The sequence below is a fragment of the Charadrius vociferus genome, unplaced genomic scaffold (assembly GCF_000708025.1).
Source record: "Charadrius vociferus isolate BGI_N301 unplaced genomic scaffold, ASM70802v2 scaffold287, whole genome shotgun sequence".
Lineage (NCBI taxonomy): Eukaryota > Metazoa > Chordata > Aves > Charadriiformes > Charadriidae > Charadrius > Charadrius vociferus.
In genome coordinates, this window is record NW_009649568.1 from 673598 (window position 1) to 696232 (window position 22635).

At 37.6% G+C, this 22635-nt stretch overlaps 1 protein-coding gene across 1 annotated transcript in view; it reads left to right on the forward strand.

Annotated features, from left to right (window-relative positions):
* The first annotated feature begins 1781 nt into the window (after positions 1 to 1781).
* CADM2 (cell adhesion molecule 2) overlaps positions 1782 to 22635 on the forward strand; it is a 215706-nt gene continuing 194852 nt past the window's right edge. Inside the window, exon 1 of the mRNA XM_009890102.1 lies at positions 1782 to 1812. Within this exon, the coding sequence (XP_009888404.1) occupies positions 1782 to 1812 (31 nt within the window). The remainder of the gene's footprint in view (positions 1813 to 22635) is intronic.

Consider the following 22635-nt stretch of genomic DNA (forward strand, 5'->3'; position numbering starts at 1 on the left):
TCTCTTTTTTTTCATGCAGTTACAATTAGGACTCAGCTAACTTTACCTTTATTTTTATCTTTCATGAAAAACTCATGGTCTTGTGGTACTCTAACCATGATTGCTATTTTGTCTTACTTCTCTCATTCCTGTAACAGAAGACACTTGTCTATAGTTCCTGCATTTGCTGTCCATATTCCTTGCATTAACATGCAAATATTTTCTTGTTTCTTATCTGTTCACTAATTGAAATAGGCACATCTTTTCACTGGTATGTCTCATGCATGTAAATCGTCTTCATATACAGCCTTAGGACTATTTTTCTCTTCCGTATAGACTGCTACAGTGATAAATCTGAATTTACTGTGGTGTCCTTACTACCCTCCTTCTATGTACTAAACCAATATTTGGAGATTATACAAAATCTCCCAATCATCTCTCTTTGTTTCTTAGTCTGAGATGCTTCCTATTGAGCAGTTCAGCCTCAATAATAGAAAACTGTTTTGAGGTAGTCTGTCCTTTGAGAGAGAGTTGTGCTTCCAGTGAAAGCATTCAAAATTGTATTTTAATTTGTCTAGTCCTGGAGGCATTTACTGCTGTTCGTTGTCTTTGTTATATTCCTTGCTTTTCCTCTGTATTTCCTTTATAAAGAACAGGAAGAGTTATGACCTAGATTTCTCAGTCTTTGCATGTCTTTTTGGTTTTGTTTTGGTTTTGTGTTGGTTTTTTCCCCCTTTTCTCTTTCATCGTGGTTGTTTGTTATATTTAACAGTGTGTTAATTTCTACCAACGGTATGGAAATATAAAAGTCCTCAAAGAGTAAGCATAGAAAAAAAAACAAGAAAATTTGATTACATAAAGACATGCTGCTGGTTCCTTCTGAAGTAGTGCAAGAATACTGTCCTGTTCGAAATGAGCATAGAATTCATGTGCTTTTACAATAATTCTCTAGATTTTACAAGCTATTTTATTGACCAAAAATGTATAGGTCAGCATTCTGAATTGCTTCTCTGTAAGTGCATGCATTTATGAATTGCCAGCACTTTCCTTTCCCGGTGAATAGGTTTTAATCTCTCGGGTGAAATGGGAATTAAACAGGAGATGAATCTGTCCAATCTTCACTATCTGTAAGGTTTCCAAATCTTTTGATGTATTAGTCATGTTAATGTGTTAATAATAGTAAGGCCATGATTTTCTTTTTTTTTTTTTTCAGTTGAGTTGTACATGTCCCTTGATTTATGTAGGTTCATAAAGAGAAAATAGTTTTGTGGATGAATGGGTGTCCAAACAGCAGATTGAGCTATAGATGACTTCCTAACACCCTGGATGACATTCAGTGATCTCTGCCCCCTTGTGCTTTCTCTCATTGTATCCAATACTAACAAGAGGCAAAGCCACGTGACTGAAGCAGGGAGCAGAGTATTAAGTGACACAGTGGGAAGGAAGTGGCCCATAGTGGCAATGGGCAAATACCTTCTAGGGACGTCTTTTCGTGTCCTATCTCCAGCATGGTATACTAGCCCTTCTTCTGCCTCAAGGTCCTGATGCCAGCCATATCCAGCCAGAAGATCCTGCTTAATACAATTCAAGGACAGCAAAGTTCCCAAACCAGTCCTTTATCTAAGCCTTTACAGGAAGCTACACAAGCCAGGAGGCAAGGTATATAGATGAACAACAGCTTCTGGGTGCGAAGGCTGTGTGGATTCCAAGGAAGATGTGGACTACAGAGGCGGGTGCTTGTTGCATGACAGTGATGCAGAAATAGGCCACACTTAGAAAGTAGGTATGGGTTAGTGTGAGATATGACGGAATGGATTAATCGCACCTTGAGAGGTGAGTTGGTTGACTGGGGTCGGATGGTGGAGATGAAGGCAGCAGCACTATAAGGGATTTGTTAGGGGACTGACAGGTAGCAGAGAGATTTAGGAGTTGGGCTTTTGAGAGACTTCAGGTTTTATGGGGAGAGGTGCAGAGAGGTACAGTTTTTACCTATAATAAAGTTTCGAAAAGTAATTTTTGTTGTGTGGAATGTTGACTATTACATGTTAAAATACGTTTGGTAAACTTAGGAGACCTATATCTTTTTCCTCATTGTTTAGTACTGTCAGGAGGGAAATTGAATAACTTTTCAAATACTTTGTTATTACTCAGTAGACAGTGTTATAAATTGGAAAAGTTTTTTATCTCTGTTATAAGTATTATTACATTACAGCAACATAAAACAAGTTCCATATGAAAAGAGAGGAGTTTGGTTTTAACTATGAAAGACTGCATTTAATATGAGTTTGTCAGTGTTTGTGTTGAAGGTATGCATACTTTCCCGTTCTCAGCTTCAAACTTCTTCAGCTAGAGCAAACCTCTAATTCCTTCAGTAATGCACTGCAGTTGCCTACACTGAGCAAAGAATTTTATTCAAAGCAGGTTTTACAGCTTTCTCATGTAGAGAAATGACGCATCAGGCTTGTATGTATTATATATTTGGAACTTGATCCTGTAAACATTTACTTGCATGCTTAAAGTTAAGCCTGCAATTCTCATTAAGTCAGTGAGTCCTCCTGTGTATTTGAAGTTGGGGGTAAAGTCAATGTAAATATCCAAAATATCTTAGTTATTGCACCACATCTCTAAGAAATAAATGGCTGCCTTGATTCTGAGCCTACTTTTGTACTGGTACATCTGTCAGTGTCATTGGGTCATAGGTTTTCTTGCACATTGCTTCCAGTGTTTTGGAAAATGCTGGTGAATTTACCTGCACAAAGAAAAAAAAAAAAAAAGACAAGAGGCTGGGGAGCCAGAGGAGGATTGACTGCTTCTTTTTTAAATAAAACCAGGCTAATTTGGGGACAATACAGAATAATTTTGAAATGCTTCATAATAATTAGCTTAGTGACTTAGTGTTGGATTACTAATAGAGGCCCAAAAAGTAGTTTGAGTGCCTTTGAATTAGCATCAGAATTCACACAAGACTATCTGAACTGACTTGGTATTTGGTATAAAGAAGTGTTGTGGTCAGAAGATGTGCTTTCCAAATACCCATGCAATGAAAGAGTTTATTGCAAAGTTAGTTTAAGGTGGGTTTTGTTTGTTTGTTGGGTTTTGGGGTTTTTTTTGCTTGGTTATCTTTTTTCTTGGCTTACTAAAGAAAATCAGCTCATACATTTGGGTGTAGCTCAGTACTCAATCAGACAGCATTAGCAGAATTCATCAGTCTTTTCTTCCCTCCAATGACCCTCAAATGTTTTCCCTTGTTAGCCCAAGGCCGTGGTATCTATTTATTACAACAAACACTTGTGCCTCATAGAATTATGTATTATTGCCGTCTCTTGGCAAAATTGGCATTGTTAGTGACAATTGCAATCCCTGTCACCTAGTAGTCAACTTTATAGGCTGGTTGTAAGATAAGCACATTATGCTCTCCCTGAGAAATCTGCACTTGAATTAAGTACTCAAAACATGCCTCTAAACTGTACTCTTTTTTTGTCACTGGTCTCTTTTTGTCGTTGGTCTCTCTTATACTAAATGAATTTATGGAAATATCTCTCAAGTCTTTTCCTGGCTTTATCCTGCTACTTTTTGTCACAGTTGGAGACTTCTTGTCCAATTTAATAACTAAACATTTAACTGATTTTCTTAGAATTTCTCACGTTTCTTCCTAGGAAAACAGATTCTGTATCTTCCTGTTTTTCATGGGACATGTAAAATTGTAGTATAATTTCTCTTTTTTTTTTTTTAATCTTGGGAAGAATCTAATTTGCCCCATACTTAAAAACTTGTGTGTCTTTAAACATTTTAAAATGTTTATTTTCTGTTGAGATTTTTTTGTGTGCTTGAATCTCATTTCTCGCTTTTGTTTCTCTAAAAGAATATTCTTGAAAAGAATAGATGACAATGGGAAAAAAAATAGGAAAATACAAGTGATTAAAAAAAGTCAGTAACAGTATACAGGTAGATGCAGTGAGATTACATTGAAGAATGTTTCTACTAAGAATCTGCACTTCTAGATGGAAAAGACCACAAGTAAAATTTCAGGAATGTATGGGTAGGTGAGAAGAACATAAAACAAAAAAGAGTGCCTTCCCCCCCACACCTCCAATTTTCAGCCTGTCACCTGATCTGAGAGGATTTTTATTACTATTTGTTTAATGTGTGTAACTAGTTTCCTTCTTTTAATACATGTGGGCATTAATGTAACATGACAAGTATTAAGGTGAATGCAAATCAGATGATGTGTCTTGGAAAAAAAATGATACAGATGCCTTATGTGCTGTTTTATCTTTGGTTTTTAACTTAGCATGGGAAGGTAAATGTCTGGATTATTTTACGCGTCTTCACATTTTTATTTAAAGATATTTAAGAAGATCCTGGAGAAAAAATAAGGTGGTATGCACCACAGAACCGGGCACATGTGTGGCTAGGTCTTATGGCTGACAGAGTCAAGACTTCAAATACCTGTCTCTTTTCCAGCTGATCACTACTATATTGCAATCAGAGTTGAAGGTAAAATGCAGAAAGAAATAAGGGGGTTGTATTGCAGAAGGCATTTGCAACAAAACTAAGTTGTCCAAGCAAAAGTGAGGCCCTGCATTCATCTTGATATCACTTTTTTCCCCGTATTAATAAATTTCAATCAGGTACAAAGTATTAAAAGTATCCTACATGGATAGAATGAACATATTATTTTTGGGGAGACAGCTCAGTGTGTAAAGTCCAGAGTGAAAAATAAAAGCTCTAATACACAGATTTCCCAAAGCCTTTCCACCCCATTAAAGTTCCAGTATTTGAAACCCCACATATGTGGTAACGGGAGGCTGCTCACAGGCTGAGCCAGCTGAAACCCTTGAACTGCTTGGCCAAAGGAGTACTGAAGCCCCACACCTCCTTGACCAAAGATCTTCATGCTGCTTTGGAGTGCTTTTCTCTTGAATCTTGTTTCACAGCCTCCTTGAAAGGTGAGATAAGAGCTGGGCTTGCTGTAATCAAAGCTGGGAAGAGGTTTTGTTTTTAGCAAAGCAGAGCACTTAAACACTTCCACAGTACCGCGCTTGACACCGGTCACTGAAATTCCGGTGTGATCTTTGCATCTGCTGGGTGAATGTCAAAGCATATTTCTTTGACAGCCTACTGGCTTCATTTCTTTAGCTTCTTGGATTGAGGTGAAGGTATCGGTTTCTGGAAGGTTAATAACTCAGCACTGGAACACAGAATAGATCAACATTGAGAGACAACTTACAAGAGGAGGCATTTTAAGGACTTCCCTGCATTTTCATTAGCAGGATCCTAATTATACAGAAGACAAGTGCACATGACTGTGTGGGTCTTGTTCACTTGTTTGTAAATACTCTGTTCAGTGCTATTGGAACCAAAAAGGAGGCTGTCCAAGCCCATTCCCGGATTCTGCTGAAAGCCTGTGTGCCACTGTTTCGCTACTCTACACTGGGGTTGGGGGTTGAAAGGTGTTACAGAAAACAAGGCAAAAAATCAAGAGTTCATCTCTGTGAAGGGTGATGGGAGGAAGGAACTCAAGATCCCCCTGAAATAAGCATGAGAGAATTTTGAATTAAATGCTAACACAGATTTTACATGTCGATTAAACTACACTATATTTCTAGTGCTGTAATCTTCCAGCTTCCATACTGATTTGAATTTCAGACTTTTTCCTGGTAGGCCATCCCCTGGCCTCCCACCAGGCCCTAGGGGTGGTGTTTTTTCCATTTTCAGTGTCATTCTGTCACTTCTGTCATTCGAGTATTAAGGCCTTGCAGCTATAGAGGTCTCTGTAATGGTACTTGCTGGGCTGTTCATGGCAAATTATCTTACAACACATTGTTTCCCTGTTTCTCTCTGCTTTGTTCCCTTGAGTGTGTGATGTGAGCTTCTATTAGACATAAATTGTGTATCCTGGGGGAGCATAATAGAAAAACACAAAACGCCAGTCAATCTGTAAAATTTAAAGCCATGCTTAAAATGTGTGGGGGAGACATGGGGATTCTTAGAAGAGGAATGCTGTGCTGGAGGAGTGAGAGATCTGGGCTGGTGTCAGGAGGATGCCAAGGAAAGGATAGACAAGGCTTTCACAACTAGTTTCAGTTATGACTGGAATAAGCCATTTAATCTTAAAACCCGTTGAGCTTTGTGTTTCACCCATTGCTATTCACTTATCTACAGTATGGTAATGTATTCATTATGCATTGTATTGCGGTTGAATGCATTACAATGTGAAGTCAGATTGTAGCATGAAAGTTCACTGAAATGCTAGGCTTGCTTTTTCTCTAAACCAGTGTGAAATGAAGCAGGATTTCTCCAATCCTGGCCTCCAAAATGCATCTGCGCTGTCTTGTATACCTCTAGATTCATTCTTGATTGGAAGAAGAGACTGTCCAGCTGAGAGACGCTTGGGCAGCTCAGGAAGCCTAGAAAATTGATCTGAAACAGAAGCTGTAGAGAAGCAGCACCTCAAACTTATTTTATTTCCCATTGATTTAAATTTTCTATCAAAAGGTAACGATCGCGGTGGTTTCTAGTGGGGATTGACATCTATTTTTCTAAGAATAAAGGGCAAAAATGACATTTGGATTCCAGAAGAGATGTCATTTAGCTATGTCAAAGAAAGTATCAGGGACTCTAATGACCTAGTTTCCTGTTAAATCTCTAGGCCATTGCTGAAGTTGGGAGCATAGGGAAAATACATTTCATCTTCAAAGACTTCAAGATGAGGTTTATAACTTTCTTAAAGAGGAAAAAATGAATCCTCTCTGCTGAAATGAGGCAGATGAAGTTTCAGCCCAAGATGGTTATTTTTCCCTGAAGATCTGAAAATTAAAGCACCTGCTTTAAATGGGAGGTTTGAAAAAATGCCATGTGCTAAGCTACTGTCTTCAATGTGAAAAGAAAGAGGAGGAAAATTATGTATTTTTACTTCTATATCGGTCAGGTCTAAATAAATAAAAAATACTTTGTATTCTGCAAATAGCAGAAAGACTAAAAAATGCATTGATATTTTCGTTGGAATCAGAACTACTTTAATTATTTCTGCGGAAAATTGCATTGTTTGGTAGCACTTCGTAAGTCCGTGCTTTACTATATCAAGACAAGTTGGATACGAAGTATATTTCCCTATATTTTTAGTTGAACCTGATAGCTTGCCTACAGATTTTTATTGTTCCATTTTCGGAAATGGTTAACTGCTCACAGCCAGATGTGACCTATCCACACACGTATCAGGTAACTAAGCAGGCTCATCATAACTGTATGGGTGGGGGTTTTAGGCTAATCTTTTGTTCCCAGTCTTCTGGAACAAGCCTGATGACTACTTCTTTGTCCTTCACATATTTCTCTATAGCAGACTGCTGTCTCCTTACGTGCTCCAGGGTTGGATGGGAAAACCTGCACTTGTTCCTCCGCTTTGGTTTTGATTCTGTCTTCTAAAAATCCCTGCACATGCACCAACAAGTGGAGTTCAGTGAGGCTACCAGAAAGAAATACTGACTTAGGTCTTGAATCAGAAATAGTACAGCTAGGGCACAGCTATACATGAAAGCAATCTAGGCATATTGATAGAAGCATAACAGATGGCTTCTGGATGTCACTACCTCGGAGGAGGGAAGAGGTGATGTGCTGTGCCTCATTGGGCCATATAGACATTCCCCACACTTCACTAGTACTTTAAATTCTTCTGAGTCCTGAATATAAATAAACATGCTCTGAGATCATCCTTGTTTTGGAAGAAGCAAAGCTTTTTTGAAAATTAACTGTTTGTGATGGAGGAAATACTCAAATTGACATGCTGGTTGTTATACTCTCAAATGCCGTTTCTGTTCATGCAATTTGGTGCATCACTCCAATCAGTACTTCAGAATTTTCTGCAGCTGCATCACTTGAAGAAGGCAGGTGTGGGAGGGGTGGGGGGGAGCGAGAAGAAAAAGAAAAAACAAAAGAAAGGAAAGGAGGTGGAGAAGACAGTAATTTTAACTGACCTTTTTTAATATATCCATTTTTGTGTTAGTGGCAGTTACTCTTCACAAAATATTGGACCTGAGCAAAAGGAAAAAGGTAATATTTTTGTCTCCTGCTCATTGAATGACTCACAAACACTCGTGTACATGAACTCTAGCACCTTAGCATAGTTGTGGTGTTGGAGCTTTCTGCATAATTCATCATAAAAGAACATGAGGCATTCAGCAGTCAGTGCTCATTCAGAGATGTTCTGCATTACTAGCAGCACTGGTAAATATGCCTGCTCCATACATAATTTATGGTTTTCAGCAGAGGTAGTTTTATGCTTCATAATAGGCTAGCTTTGATCCCTTAAAATTTGTTTGTTAAACTTAGAGGTTGGGTACAAAACAAAGACTTTAAAATCTCTTTCCTGCATTGCTTGTTTCAACAGTCTTCATTTTCACATCCCGTTAACAAGGTTGAAATTGATTCTGACCCACTTTTGGGGAAATGAGCCTTCCTATAATGGATTTTGTGTGTAAGACTTTTTATTAGCCAATTCCCTCCACACCCAACTTGAAGTAGAATGAAAATTGGTTTAGAAACCTTAGTATAGTCTATTCTATATTTCTACTTAAAGAATTTATTGTTATTTCTTGTGACCTGTAGGACGAAAATGTAGATAGACTTTGTGTTCTGTGAATCCCTTTTTTAATGCTGTCATGCAGCTAGAGACCACGTATAAATGTAAATGAACGTGCTGGAACTCATTGAAATGTGCTGGTTTTGCTTTGTGGGAAAGTTCCACATTAAAATAACCCATATTACACAAAAATACATTCTATCTTTCAAACTCAGTAAGGTATCAAGGTAAAAAAAAGTCCGTTTAAAATGTTTCAGTTTGCCAAAATTTAAATGTTTTATACCTTGTCTGTAGTTTATCATTCTCTATACAATATGTGAATTTAAACAGCATCAAATGTAAAAAAGAGTCTTTTAAAACAAAATAACCATCTACAATGCATTTCTAAATGAAAATTCACAGCGTTCCTCTATGGTGGTTCAAAGACTGCAAAGATTTTTTTTCTAAACAGAATGCCATCAGAATTGATGCATTTCTGTGAAATGTTTCAATGCTGACATAACAGCACTTTCTGATGGAGTTTTTTTCACCTTTCTCCCTGTAGATCCAATTTTCTCTGTACTGTTTCCTTTTTTTTTTTTGTTTCCAGTTATCACTATACTTCAACCTATTATCATTCTTTTTTTTTAAAACCCTTGTTCACACCCAAGCTATTTTAGCAAGAAATTTTAGAATTGACTAGTGGTTTTCAGTTTTTCAGCGAATAATAAGATCTGCCCTTTGGAAACGAAGTCTCTTTTATACGTGTCAAGTTAGGCATATTAAAGGCCAATTAAAAATTGTTAATTGCCGTTCAGACATCTTGTCATAATCCTTTTCTCACTGGCTTCCCTGTGTTGCAATCATCTGCAAGTAGTCTGCCCAAAGCAAGGATTTAAATATTCTCTCTGTCTGCAGTCCAATTCAGTTTCTCCTTTTTTCTGCCCACTGTAGCAGCCTTCTGACTCTCACCACATCAGATTCAAAGTCTGTAGCGTTGTCTGTGAGACGTCATATCATTTTAGTCTCTCCTTCATTTCTGCTGTTACGCTTTAATTTTCTAAAGGGCCTGGCTATTTTTTAATGATAATAACTGAAGTCTATGTATACACCATAAATGCAAGATAGAGAGTGGGGTAGAGCTAGCTCTTTGGCCATCGCTTTGACTTCGCTTCTGTAGCCATTAATCTGTGGATGATCACACACCAGCAAAATTTTTCCTGGTTTATTAGGAGTGTGCTTGCTTAGAGGATAGATACAGGTTTTCTGTCTCATTTTTAATAGCACAACTACACTGGGCAGCTGTATGAGTGCTAGAAAAATTACCTTCTACTTTTTACCTCCATTTGGTATTTTAATACTTACGGTTCTGTTGAGTCATCTGTAAGCATATGAGGGGGTAGAAATAAACAGTTTATTTTCCTGGCTAACTTTCTTGGCTGCCAGAGCTAGCAAATGTTGCTTGGAGCAGCGAGAGGAGAGGAAGAGTCTTAGCTTGTCATTGTAACTGTTTCGCCATAGCTCTTAAGATGTTGTGATATCTTTCATTAGATGTCTGTGGTTTCTGTAGTTTGGGAGCAAAAATTTGATTTAATCTATCTTTTGCAATAATAAATGTATTGGCATTTATTCATAGTGGACAATTTTTCCTAATGTGTTCTAGGCAGCAAAAAAGAAATAGCCTACCCCCACACGCGTCCACTTAAGCTTCACTTAAGAGAGTGCAGCTCAATGAAGGGCAGGCTACGCATCTCCCTTCAGAGCCAGCAGGAGGCCCAAACAGGCACTCGGTGCTGTTGCTGCACAGTATGCACATGCCTGTGTGTGAACTGTTCACAGGCAGCCTATTAAGCATTTTCCAGAAGCCTTCCCTCGGCTCTACGTGAACAGAGCTGCCACGCTGCACAGGCTCGGAGGGCTTTCGGCAAGCACTAGGTTTGCTGTACATTTTGTTCCCGTCTTTTGGAACAGAACTTCCCATACGCAAAGAAATGTGATATTGCTTTAGAGGGCGAGAAGGGTTGCTGTTTTTGTTGTGTTTTGGTTTTTTTCTTTGTTTTTTCTTTCTTCCCAGGGATGTTGTCCTTCTGTATATGAAGCCTGAAACAACGGTATTTGTAATAGCAGTAGTTAGAGCAGCAAGTGAGTTTTCTGTATCATTGTTCCAGTCCTCAAATATAGACCAGCATAGAGTTTTTGTGCTTTTCCTGCGCTTGTAGCAGCAGCTTAATGGATTCGGTGGGGCTTTTGGAACAAAAGAATCAGAGTGCAGCAGCAGTGCAACACACAATTGTTTCTTTCACGGTTTCATTTGTATATGAAGAGGAGAGTTGTTATCTCCTGCTGTCCTGCGACAAGTCTTATGTTGTTTGGTGTTGTGTTTGTTTTCTTTTTTATTGAAGCGCCAGCTCTTTGAATCGCTGGATTAGATATTTTTTTTCCATATGGCATTGCACAAAAATTTGGAAATATTTATGCAAATCCCAAATCATAATTTCTATTGCTTGTTTTTTCTTCTTATTTTCATCCTGTCATGGAGGAGGTTAATTTATTTGAAACAATTTTTTCTTGATGGCATATTTGGATGGAGCTGTTCTGCCTGTTGTAAAGATTAGATGAATAAAAAAAAGTTCTCTTTATGGGCCAGTGCAGGCCTACAAGAGCTGCACATAAGTGGTTGTTGCTGAAAACATAAGCAGGGTCTGGTTTTGTTTTGTTTTATTTTTTTCCCTTGCTGCCCCAAAGCAAAGCCATTAAAAGCTGTTTTTACAGAGGGCATCGTCTGAGGACCTGTATGTACTCCTAGAACAGAAAGTTTCCGTGCATGGGGAATGAGATGCACTAGCTACAGCAAATTTATTATTTCAAAATAATTGCCCAGAAGCAGTGTAAATAACGTTAGAGTCTTTCAGTGGAACAGACACTGTAACAGTCGCTTGTTTGGAGACCGTAACAGTTGCCTTGTTTTGTTCTGCTCAAAACATGGGGCAGAATTATGTTTTAGTAAAAGCCAACCAATTATTCTTGTTCTTTTAAAGATGTAAACTTCCTTTGTGAAATGTTATTGTAAGTTATTTCTGTGGGTTTAGTGTAATGTTAAGTAAGAGAACTCTTTGGTTGGGTTTGGATTTATCTTTTATAATCATCATATTGCATTGTTATTCAGCACATAATTGCTGCGTATATCTGTTTGTGTATAAGTTTCTCTTGCACACAGGAAATCCCAGGAATGTGGTTTGATACTGGTTTTCTCTTAAGAGCTGATATCAGAGAAGTTTTTCCCAGTCCTCACAGCCTTGGTTGCACTGATTCAGCTTTTTGCCAGCCAGCCTGGGACTGTTTAAACCACATGATTTCATAGATTCAGTTCAAGGTCTGGCCAGCCTGACACTTGAAGCAGTTCAGCAGCATACAGGGCAAAGCAAGCAGATCTTGGCAAGGGAAATGAGCATCTGGAGAAATGCAGCAGAGGTCTTCTAGACTCTGCTGCCAATGAAAGAGTAAGGTAAACTTACTAGTCCAAATCTGTCGGATGTGAGAGGCACGCTTGACAAAAAGCTTAAAGGCAACTGTTTTTGATGGCAGGAAGTATAAATTGCAAATTGAAGAATATCTAAATTAGACATGATTTAATTATGAATCAAATTAACTGAGAGGATTATATCCTCTTTTATGGCCCTGGGTTTTTTAGAAGTGGATTCTTTTACAGTGGGCTACATTTCTGCTGGCTTTCGACTTGTATTGGCATTACTATGTTGATAAATCTGTTTTTATCAGTGGATATTGTTCTGGGAGAACTGAAGAATGGAAAGTCCAACAAATGCTATAAGAAAGATTTATAAGTGCATGTAGTAGACTGTAATTCCATGGTGCTCAGGAGAGCTGACTCAGGCTTTTTATACAATGCATGATGCTAAAAGATGTCTTCATTACTATAATTCTTACTGTTCCTTTGATTCGTAGAGTCGAGCAGAAGGAGCAACATCCAAAAGTGAGTAAAACAGCACTTGTAATATCAAGAGGTTCAAGCCTTTAGAAGAGCTAGTATTTCACTAAGGATTTAGAAAGATATTGTTATGGATTTTGCAGTATCTTCTTGAAATGGGGATACACAACTATTGAACTTAAGATAGTTTAAAAAAAGTGATATAACAATGTTGAAAAGGACAGTGATCTCTACCCCACAACTGCCTGGCCCTAAGCACAAACATGGAAGATACACACTGGTGACAGAATTTAGTTTACTCAAATCATTTAGTTGGTATGATTTTGTGTTTGTGGTTCTGTGAAAGAAGCTCAGGAAGATCAGTAAAACTGACAGTTACACTGCAAATCAGGGCATAGTGTGGAGATAGCTGTGCTTGTCCCAAGTCAGAAATGGAGAAACAGCATAAATGAGCCCTTGTAGGTGTTGGTACTGTAGCAGTTAGCTACTTCCCACAGTCTATTCGGGAGAGAAAGCACTAAGCACTGGACTACAGACTGGGAAAAAAAAAAATATCTCAAACTAAAAAAAAAAGTCTAAGTGTGACAGATGCCTTGAGGCTGAGTATTGACTGAGAAAACATTTGAATCATGGACAAAGTCACCTTTTCTGTTGTTTCATGTGCTCTGTTCTCAGAGACATAGAACTTTGTGCACTGATTTTAAACTGGTATGACTTCATTACAGAAAATCCCCACTACATCGTCAGCTTTCCCTCCCAAATGAAACAATTTTCAAATCTATATTCTTACCTAACTACTTCAGGAAAAAACCAGCTATTTTAGCTATTTTATAATGGCTGCAGTCAAAGGAGTCTGTGCAGCAAACATGTAGATATGCGTGTGTATAAAATTTGCAGTAACGATGTTGATAAAGCACATTGTGTTCCAAGCGCTTGCTTGTTTTTTTGTCAGTGTACAGAAACAATTGCACGGTCTTGAAAATATAGTAGCCTTGATACCTGAAACAAAAAAACTCTGCGAAGGAGATCAATTCTCCTCTTACCTTCCTCTCATAATATAGTCTTTCAGAAAGAGGTGCTTTGTGCAAACAGAAAGAAAAAAAAATGACCTGGATATAAGCAGGCAATAAGATTTAGAAGTATTCATTTTGCATTTTCCACTGTTTAGGTTTAAAACAAACAAACAAACAAACTAACAAAGACCAGCTAGAAAAAATTGACTTATTTTACTCAGGTATAGAACATAACTGCGACTGAAAGTCGTTAAAATGATTACGCTCATTCTGAAGGCCTAAACCAAACTGTCGGTTGTATGCAATGTATTTTAAAAACTTACTTTAAAAAGAAAAAAAAAAGTTTTAAAAACCTTATGTTTAACTTACATTGGTCCACCTTGAAACACATAAATTCAGTGTATTGCTCTTTCATTTCTCCACCCGAGAAATGCACCGTGCTGTCCAGAAAAAGTCTAGTTGTCTTAATCTGTGCAACAGATGTTAGTCATTGTGTCTTCTCCTCCCCTCTGCTGCCCTCCCCTGAAATGGAAATGGGGTCCTTGACATTTATATTTCTCTAATGTAGGTGTGTGTCTGTTTAGGCTAGTTGTGGCAACCTCTGAGATTAAAAAAAGAAATGTCTATGTTGAAGCTGATAAATGAATTTCATGAGTTTTAACAGACATCCTCCTCTGCCATGTAACAAACTCCTTATTAAGTGGAAGATTTTTCTTTTTTCCAGAACGTGGGCAAGCCCCTACATTTTCAAAAATGAATTTTTAGTATATGTTTAGGCATTTCAATTCACACTTGCTCTGCTTGCCTTTTCTTCTTATGACTAAAACCCACCAACACTCAATACTAATGTAATTAACAAACATTTGGTAGAACTGACTGCAAGAAGAATCGCATAAATGTTGCATGCAATTGTGAAGCTCGCAAATTGCCAGGCTGCTAACCTGACAGCTATATAATAACAGATGCAATTGAGAAATTCTTCTTTTCTTTGCATTTCCTAATTGCATAGCAGCATTTTTGTTAGTTTTTCAAATGTTTCATCCTTTAGGGTGATTAAGGAAGCGGCACACCTGTGGCTGCCCCGTATGTTCCTTTCATGAATGTCGCTGCTTCTTACTTCGTGAGCCACAAAGGGGGGCTGCTTATCCTCACTTGCTGAATCATTTTTCTTCTTCCTGATTCATTGCTGCATCCCTTAGTGAAGTCGGAGTTTCATTTTCGTATGGGCATGTGGCACTGATTCAGGTAATAACCATGTGTGGATATGCCATCTGAGCTACTGATGCCCATGCTAGCAAGACTGAAGCTTGTTCCAAAGATGCTTGCCATTCAGCAAGCAAACCTTCAACTGCACTACACTTTTTCCTGATATATGGTCACTCTACAGCCACTTTCTTTGCTGGGCTTTAAAGAGATGTATGTTAGCACTCCTGCCTTTTGGTCATGAGAAAATAATGTTGTGATTTAATCCTGGAAAAAAACCCCAACATATTTCTATCAATTTATTATGTAAAATGCAAGAAGTAAGCTAATTAGTGTGAGCAGTAACAGAATTTTTGGTTATCCTGCAAATGTGACACAAGCAAACATTTTCTCAACAATGTGCAGAATGAATGTTTTTTCTCTCTTTTCTAAAAGAATCTTATTCAAGTCAACATTTTGTTAGGTACCAAGTAACCTTTGGAATTATTCAGTAAATTATAAAATAAAAGGCTTCAACTAAAATATTCTTGCAGCCAAGTAGGAAATCTAGTCAACCATTACTGACATGGATTCACTGATCTAGAAAATTACTTTAATGCACATATCAATATACTTGCTGATTTCTTACATTTCAATGGATTTTAAAAGAAATTGCTATTGCAGAGAGCCCTTGTGTTTCACTTGTTATAAAATTCACTAAAACTTTTCTATACTAAAGCAATAATACAGCTATTGTAGCTCCTAGGTTTACCTTTTTTTATTAATAAAAATTAATACATTTTTAGGTAGAACTTAGCAGTAAAATTATCAGTGTTTGTATGGAGCTGATAAATTAACTGCATTCAAAAGGGAAAAAATAAATTCAACTGTGAATCTTATTCTAGATCTGTAAGGGATTCTTTTTGCAAGAGGACATACCAAAATATGATTTTAAGGAAGACAGAAAATTTGCATTGTTGCATTGACATCCCTGTTGTTGTGAGGAGTTGGAATTACTTCCTAAGAAATATGCAGTTTTTCTAATTGAAAATAATTGATGTATACAGTTATTCTATTGGCTTATTGGCATATAGTAGGGGTTTTTGGTTAAAAAGAGACAAAGATTTCAGTCCAGGTGACATTGAAACTAATGGTAACATTTTACTGCCTCATGTAGAAAGACGTCAGTTCTGAGTTCCTGCTTCTGCCATTGGCTTCACAACTTATACCCATCCTGTCCCTTTTGTGCTTCCTGAGAAGTCAGAATTTGACTTGCTCATGAGAGAGGATTAACGAATGCCTGTATCTAAAAATACATCTCCTGAATGCATAAAGTGAAGAAATTTGGAAAATGTTTTTCTGCTGATTCCTTTTGTTATACCAACTCATTACCTTTAAGAACAGTAAGGACGAGAATTTCAGACAAATATGATATTCGGGTTGAAGCTTTTTATTCATAGACCACTGGAAATCACCCTGTGTTAAATTCTGACAAATAAGAGGGATCCAAAGGTCACAATAAAAAAGGAAACAGACTCTAGAATAAAAGCTTAGAGATTTTGAATAAGAGACTGTTCCTTCCATCTACTGTGAAAGTGAGGTCAAGTGATGATAAAAAAAATATTTTCCATATAGCTATTTTTGAGGGCAGCTAGAGAATTCAGGCATATAGTTTACTTTTAATTAATCTATTTTAAATTAATTTTAAAAACTAGAAATCGTTCTTGTACCTAAATCCCCGTGACAGTTTCCTTGAGGCAGTCTCTACCATCTATTAGGGAAATGATGTTTAATGCAACTTGCGCTGCATTTACGCACTTCTAAATTTGTATTGGCAGGGGGAAAAAAGTATAATACGTGAATGTATTTTTCTGATCCTCTTAGAGAGGACTGGAAAAAAATACAATCAGTATACAGCACCATGCTTAGCGAAGCCACAGCAGCTTTTCCCTGTCTGTGTTGCTACATGGCACACATCCAGATATCTGCTGTAGTAACATTTGCTCCTGGGAGGAGATGAAGAAAAAAGGGTCCATAAGGTTTCCATTGGCCTAGACAACTGAAACATCTGCTAGATTCATGAGCAGCTTGCTGGCCTAAGTCAGCAGGGAGAACTGCTGCAGAGCAGCACTGCCATATCAATAGATACTTCATAGACTGTAGAGAAGAAAGAAGAAAGCCAGTAGAGTAAGTGATTTTATTTCGAAGTACACCAAAGTCTTGTGTAGTTTTGTATGAAATGATATCTAAATCGCACAAAATTAGAGCCACGTCTACAACTGATCAGCGTGCAAGACTCACTAGGGAACAGGTACATAAAAGAATAGCAGGGTGCAGTCCTAATCTTCTAGTATCTGCTAATAGGAGCAAGTCACCTAGGTTCCCAGATGAAATTTGACAAAAAGCAGTCACCTGAGAAAATATTCCCTTTACTCAGAAGCCTGGACGAGAATAAGCCTCCTCTACGTTTCTGAAATACAAATAGTGTGAAGATGGCTGTTGGCCTTAAGAGAATCAGCTGTTCTGTGTCAGGACACACAACAGAGAAAAAGAGCAAGTGTTGAAGCAACAAGGGGACAGGGCAGAAGAGAATATACATCCTCAGTTGGTGTAAACTGCCTTTCATCTCTTTAGTTCAAGCCTGGGGTCTGGTACCTGAAAGTGTAATCTGGCCTAAGTAATTTTGTTTAGTTTATAGTGGGGTGCCAGGCTTAAAAGGGCTACTGGAACCACACAGAGCAATCATTCTCTGGATGGAATTCCTGGCATTATTTTATTGTGTAAACTGAGAGAGGGAAAAAATCACATCTAAGTCAGTTGTGAAACTGTTGTTTCATATTGGAACTTTCATTTGCTTAAACAGAGCTGTGTTACAGGGATGTCCTCTGTACTACAGGCAGAGTCAAACATCAAAGAAGGTAAATATTAACATGGTGGGTGAAATCACCAGTAACAAAAACTTTGTGGGTACACAAATGATCACAAGTGGAAAACCGTTCGTTAATCATTCAGGCTTTTGCTCTGTGAGAATCAGAGCTACTTTCTTCTGGGAATGTTCCCAGTTGGCTGGGATGTGTCTATGTATTGATCAACACAAAGTCGTTAAGGGAGTGCTTTTTCAGATCAAAGCCATCTGCAGGCACGATATTTCCCACCTTTAAGACCGTGCTACCTTCTAATGCGTGTGCACACACACACACCCTTCACAATAGTTTTTGCAGTAAATATATTTGCTATTAAAGGTATTTTATTTAAAAGTGTGTCTAATTTGTCGTATTGTGTTACATTGAGAGAACTCCTTGATATTGATGTCCATTTACCACTAGAATATTTTAATTGGGCCTATTTACGACTGTAGAGTATTTAACTGAAAAACACTGGTAATCTGTTAATCAAAACAGGTAAGTTTAACAATACATATAGTGTTTCTGATCAAAATCTGATTTTTCTACCTTTGCTTTTTCTTCTTTTCATTTTCATCATTCAAGGATACCTATGATCTGAAGCAAACTGAACAGATTAGTGAAAGTGTTGAAGTCCGAGTAGCAAGGATTTATTTAATGTACCAGTACAATGACAGGTGATTCTTGTTCAGATTTGTTTCCAAACCAGAGGCAGTAAGATCAGTGTTTAGATACACTGTTCTATTCTAATTAAAATATACAGTCTGAAGTGGAAAGAAGTTAAATTCACAGAAAAAAAGTGGGCTTTTTCTGATGGCTATCTCACTGTTCTTCTTTGGCCCCCTCCTGTTTGTGTATATATATGTGTAAAACGTGTACACGTTTACTTCTCTATTTTAACAAAAATAAAAGCTAGTGTGTGGGTACATAGTAAGGCAAACCTAGAGCAGTTTTCATTTTCACGTTTGCTCAGCTGTTTGGTACAGTGAAGAAATACAGCTTCTGTTTAAACACAGAAGGTTTAAAGTGACGAGCAAGCTTTTGCTGGGGGTATTTGTAAATAAGGCTAAGGAGTTCAGCGATGGTGCAGTTTGGGGGTTCCTGAATACTTTTTGAGGTTACAAATGTTCAAAGTACAGCATGACGTGGAGCTGACTTGTGTAGCTGCATCTTGATGATCATCAGAGGGCTGGAGCACCTCTCCTATGAGGACAGGCTGAGAGAGTTGGGGTTGTTCAGCCTGGAGAAGAGAAGGCTCTGGGGAGACCTTATAGCAGCTTTCCAGTTTCTGAAGGGCACCTACAAGAAAGCTGGAGAGAGACTTTTTACAAGGGCATGTAGTGATAGGATGAGGGGTAATGGCTTCAAACTGGAAGAGGGGAGATTTAGATTAGATATTAGGAAGAAATTTTTCACTATGAGGGTGGTGAAACACTGGAACAAATTGCCCAGGGAAGTTGTGGATGCCCCATTCCTGGAAGTGTTCAAGTCCAGGTTGGATGGGGCTTTGAGCAACCTGGTCTAGTGGGAGGTGTCCCTGCCCACGGCAGGGGGGTTGGAACTAGGTGATCTTTAAGGTCCCTTCCAACTTTAACCATTCCATGATTCTATGATCTTCCACTGTCTTTTAACGTCTGTCTTGGATGAAATTTTGGGAAGTGGCAAGACAAAGCTAAAATTGGAAGGATTTTAAACCTTGATTGTGTTCTGCTCAGATGGAAAGAGTAATTGAACAGAGAGCACAGATAAGCAGACAGACAAAAATAATGTCCTTGCCAGATGGGAAGCCTGCATGTTCGACTTCAAACTTCATTATCTATTTTAAGGAAGAAGGAAAACTGTATTTCTGGAGAGGTGCAAGAATATTTTCTTTTATAATGATTCAATAGCTGGAAAGCCTGAGAGAACATTTTTGCTGATATACTTGAGATATTTCAGAGATGGGAGCAAGGAAATGATGAAAGGGATTGTGGCAAAATGAGGAGAAAAAAATTTAGTTAGATCTACTGATTTCATTGCACTTTTTCTTGTTTGTGTAATTCTCTTTTCACTGGAATGTTTAATTTAGAAAAAATGAAAACCAAAATATTTTACTTTTCTGAACAAAAATGGTTTGCTTTTATCACTTTTGGAAAAAATAGTATTTGTAATGTTTGTAGTCCATCTCTACTTTTTCTCCAGTCAAAATTATTTTCTCAGTTATTTCTGAATTTCTGGTAATTTCAATCTTACTTAAGCATGACTTTTTTCAAAAAAAAGTTACTATTTTCCAGAATATCTTCACCCAATATTAATCTTATATGCTTTCCTATATCCCCAGAGTATGTCAAGCCAAGATCTTAACAGGGTAGTGCTGTGGGAAAGGCTATGATCAGGCTACCGAAGTATCTGTGAGATCAGGACAGGTTCTTAAAGCAGATCAGAAGAATATCTGACTTGACTATGCAGCCTGTGGCCAGACAGTCTCCTGAGCCAATGCTAGGCACTGCCAAATTGTACAGAAACACAAGTAACATGAGTTTAGCATGCAGAATCCAGCAAAAGTTGCAGATTTTGGGTGCATAGTTTGATCAGGCAGTGACAGCTGTTAACACTTAATAGCTTACACAAATTCTTAATTCACAGAAAAGATGAAATATACAGGATTAAAGAGAAAACCTGTGGATCTGATTTAGGAAGTCTGTGGAAAGGATTAATTTACTGCATTGGTACATTAACTGTTGTTTGTCATGTGCTCCATATTGAAGCTCTGTACATGAATATGTGTAGTTCTCAGTTCTGGAAGAACAACTTCTACAAAACGATGTGGCAACCTAGCTTTTTTCTCTTCCTGTTAAAAAAAAAAACAACCAACAACAGAAAACACCACCAAAAAAAGCCCCCACAACAAAATACACAAAAAGAAATAATCCCAAAGAAATAAAAAAAAACCCAAACAAACAAAAAAACCCCCATCCCTAAAGTCTGCATTATCCTAGATGAGTTGAATCTTCATATCCGTGCAACATTTTTCAGGACCCTTGCTCCAGGCTGCTACTTCAATCTATGATTGGGTGAGCAGTATTGTCTTCTTGTGAACATCTCTGAATATGACTGTAGTTTTCTTATTTCTTAGTTGGTTGGCTTTCAACTGTTCTTGTTGCGAGATGAGAGACAGACATCTGCTCATCTTGGTTATCAACTTTTCAAATGGCATTCCAGGAATATAAAGTGCTTTTTTGACCTTATAATAATTAAATTTCTGGACATTCCTGAGGTTACATGTCTGTGTCATCTTTCTAGGAATACCTTCCTTGAAAAGGAATAGATTCCCCCATTTATAATTGTTGTGGAACTATGGTTGATAATTTAATATTTTTCCCTACCTCATTTACCTGTGAAACTGCTTCTGGATAGAGCATGCTTGAAAGAGGATTATCTGTGTGTTGCCATAAGCTTTGGGCATTGCTTCAGGGCACCATTCCTAGTATTTACTTTATAGATACTGGAAAGATTTGCTGTCAAGGGTATTAAAATGTATATCTACAGACCCACATTGATCTCATTTTAAGTAACTCTTGGTTTCATGTTGGTTTTTGTTTGTTTTTTTTTTTTTTTAATAAAAACTTGAGTTAATCATGCACTTTAAAGAGTAGGCACAGTTTACATTACGTTCAGATAAAAATGTAAGCTCTTGGATGCTTATCAGTATTTTCTGGATATTTGTAGTGTACAGAAATAGAAAGAAAATCTCTCACACAAAATATTCATTCAGGCCTTGTGACCATTTCCCCAAAGCAGAACCATGCTGTGCCAGGCTGGAGTGCATCAGAACACTTGTGTTCTTTTTTTGATTTCTTTTTATTATTGTTGGTGGTTGTTGGGTGGTTTTTGCACTTGTTGAATCGCGGTGGACTTTAAGAGGGTAAATGGCTGGGTCATTTCATCACAGTGCCAAACAACTGTGGCTTGCAATGAGTTATCACATGGAGACAGGATGGAAAATGTGTGAAAATTGTGTGCTTTAGATAGCATTTCAATGCAGTCAGTTTTAGAACCGGTATACGTACTTTCTAATGGTTCGTTTGTATTAATACATTGTATCCAAATTACACTGACAGTATATTTTAAATTATATTTTATCATGGCTAAACATGTGCATGGTAGTTCTTTGATGTGATATATAAAGAACTCACAATGTAAGTCAGATAGCATGTGTAGTTGCATGCTTTACTTCAAAATTGACAATATAGGTGTTAGTCTTTGTGTGATGTTTAGACTCAGATATTTTTCCTGTTGTCCCTCTTGCACATCAGAATGTTGTTGGTGTCAAAACTTTTTTGGCATGCATACCTCAGAGTTGCTGGCTTACTGATGAGATGCTGAGTGTGGACATCCCTGGGTCTGTTATGATCATCTTAGAAAAATCAGCAACGTCAAGTTTTTCTTGTCCTTTTGTAGCCATTTGGGTAAACTGTTCAGATTCATGTGCATGTAACTAGAGTTGGATCTTTTGCCTGGAATTGCTGATTATTCCTTTTACCTGGCTCTTATTCTATGGCGGCTTTCCACAGTGAAAGGGAGGAGTATCCAAAGCAGAGTATATTATACTATTGTAGGTAAGCAATTAATGAGAAGACAAAAGGCAGTGTTCAGGTAGAGTGCTGCCTTCAGATTGTATGTTGCAGTGTGGTAGTAAATTTTTGAGGTGCCCAAATTGCAGAATTAAACTAGCAGTCTGGAGAAGTGATTGTATTAAACACTCTTGATGCTGAACTAAAATACGAAACTATGACACAGCAAATACAAGCAGTATAGGCTGACAGGCTACTGTTTACCTGTATGATTTTTTTTTGGGGGGGGAAGGCTTACATTGGCAGAGATAGGAGCTTTCTTCTATTCTTTGCAAAAGTGACTTTTTTGAGATGGGCTAATATTGGTTCAGTGTCATGTATATTTCTGTTGGAAATATATTTTATGAGTTAAATTTCTGATCGATGTTAGTTTCATTACTCACTGTAGAAACATCATTATTAGTTTATCATCTTGCCTTGTTTATGTTGACATGCTTTGCAT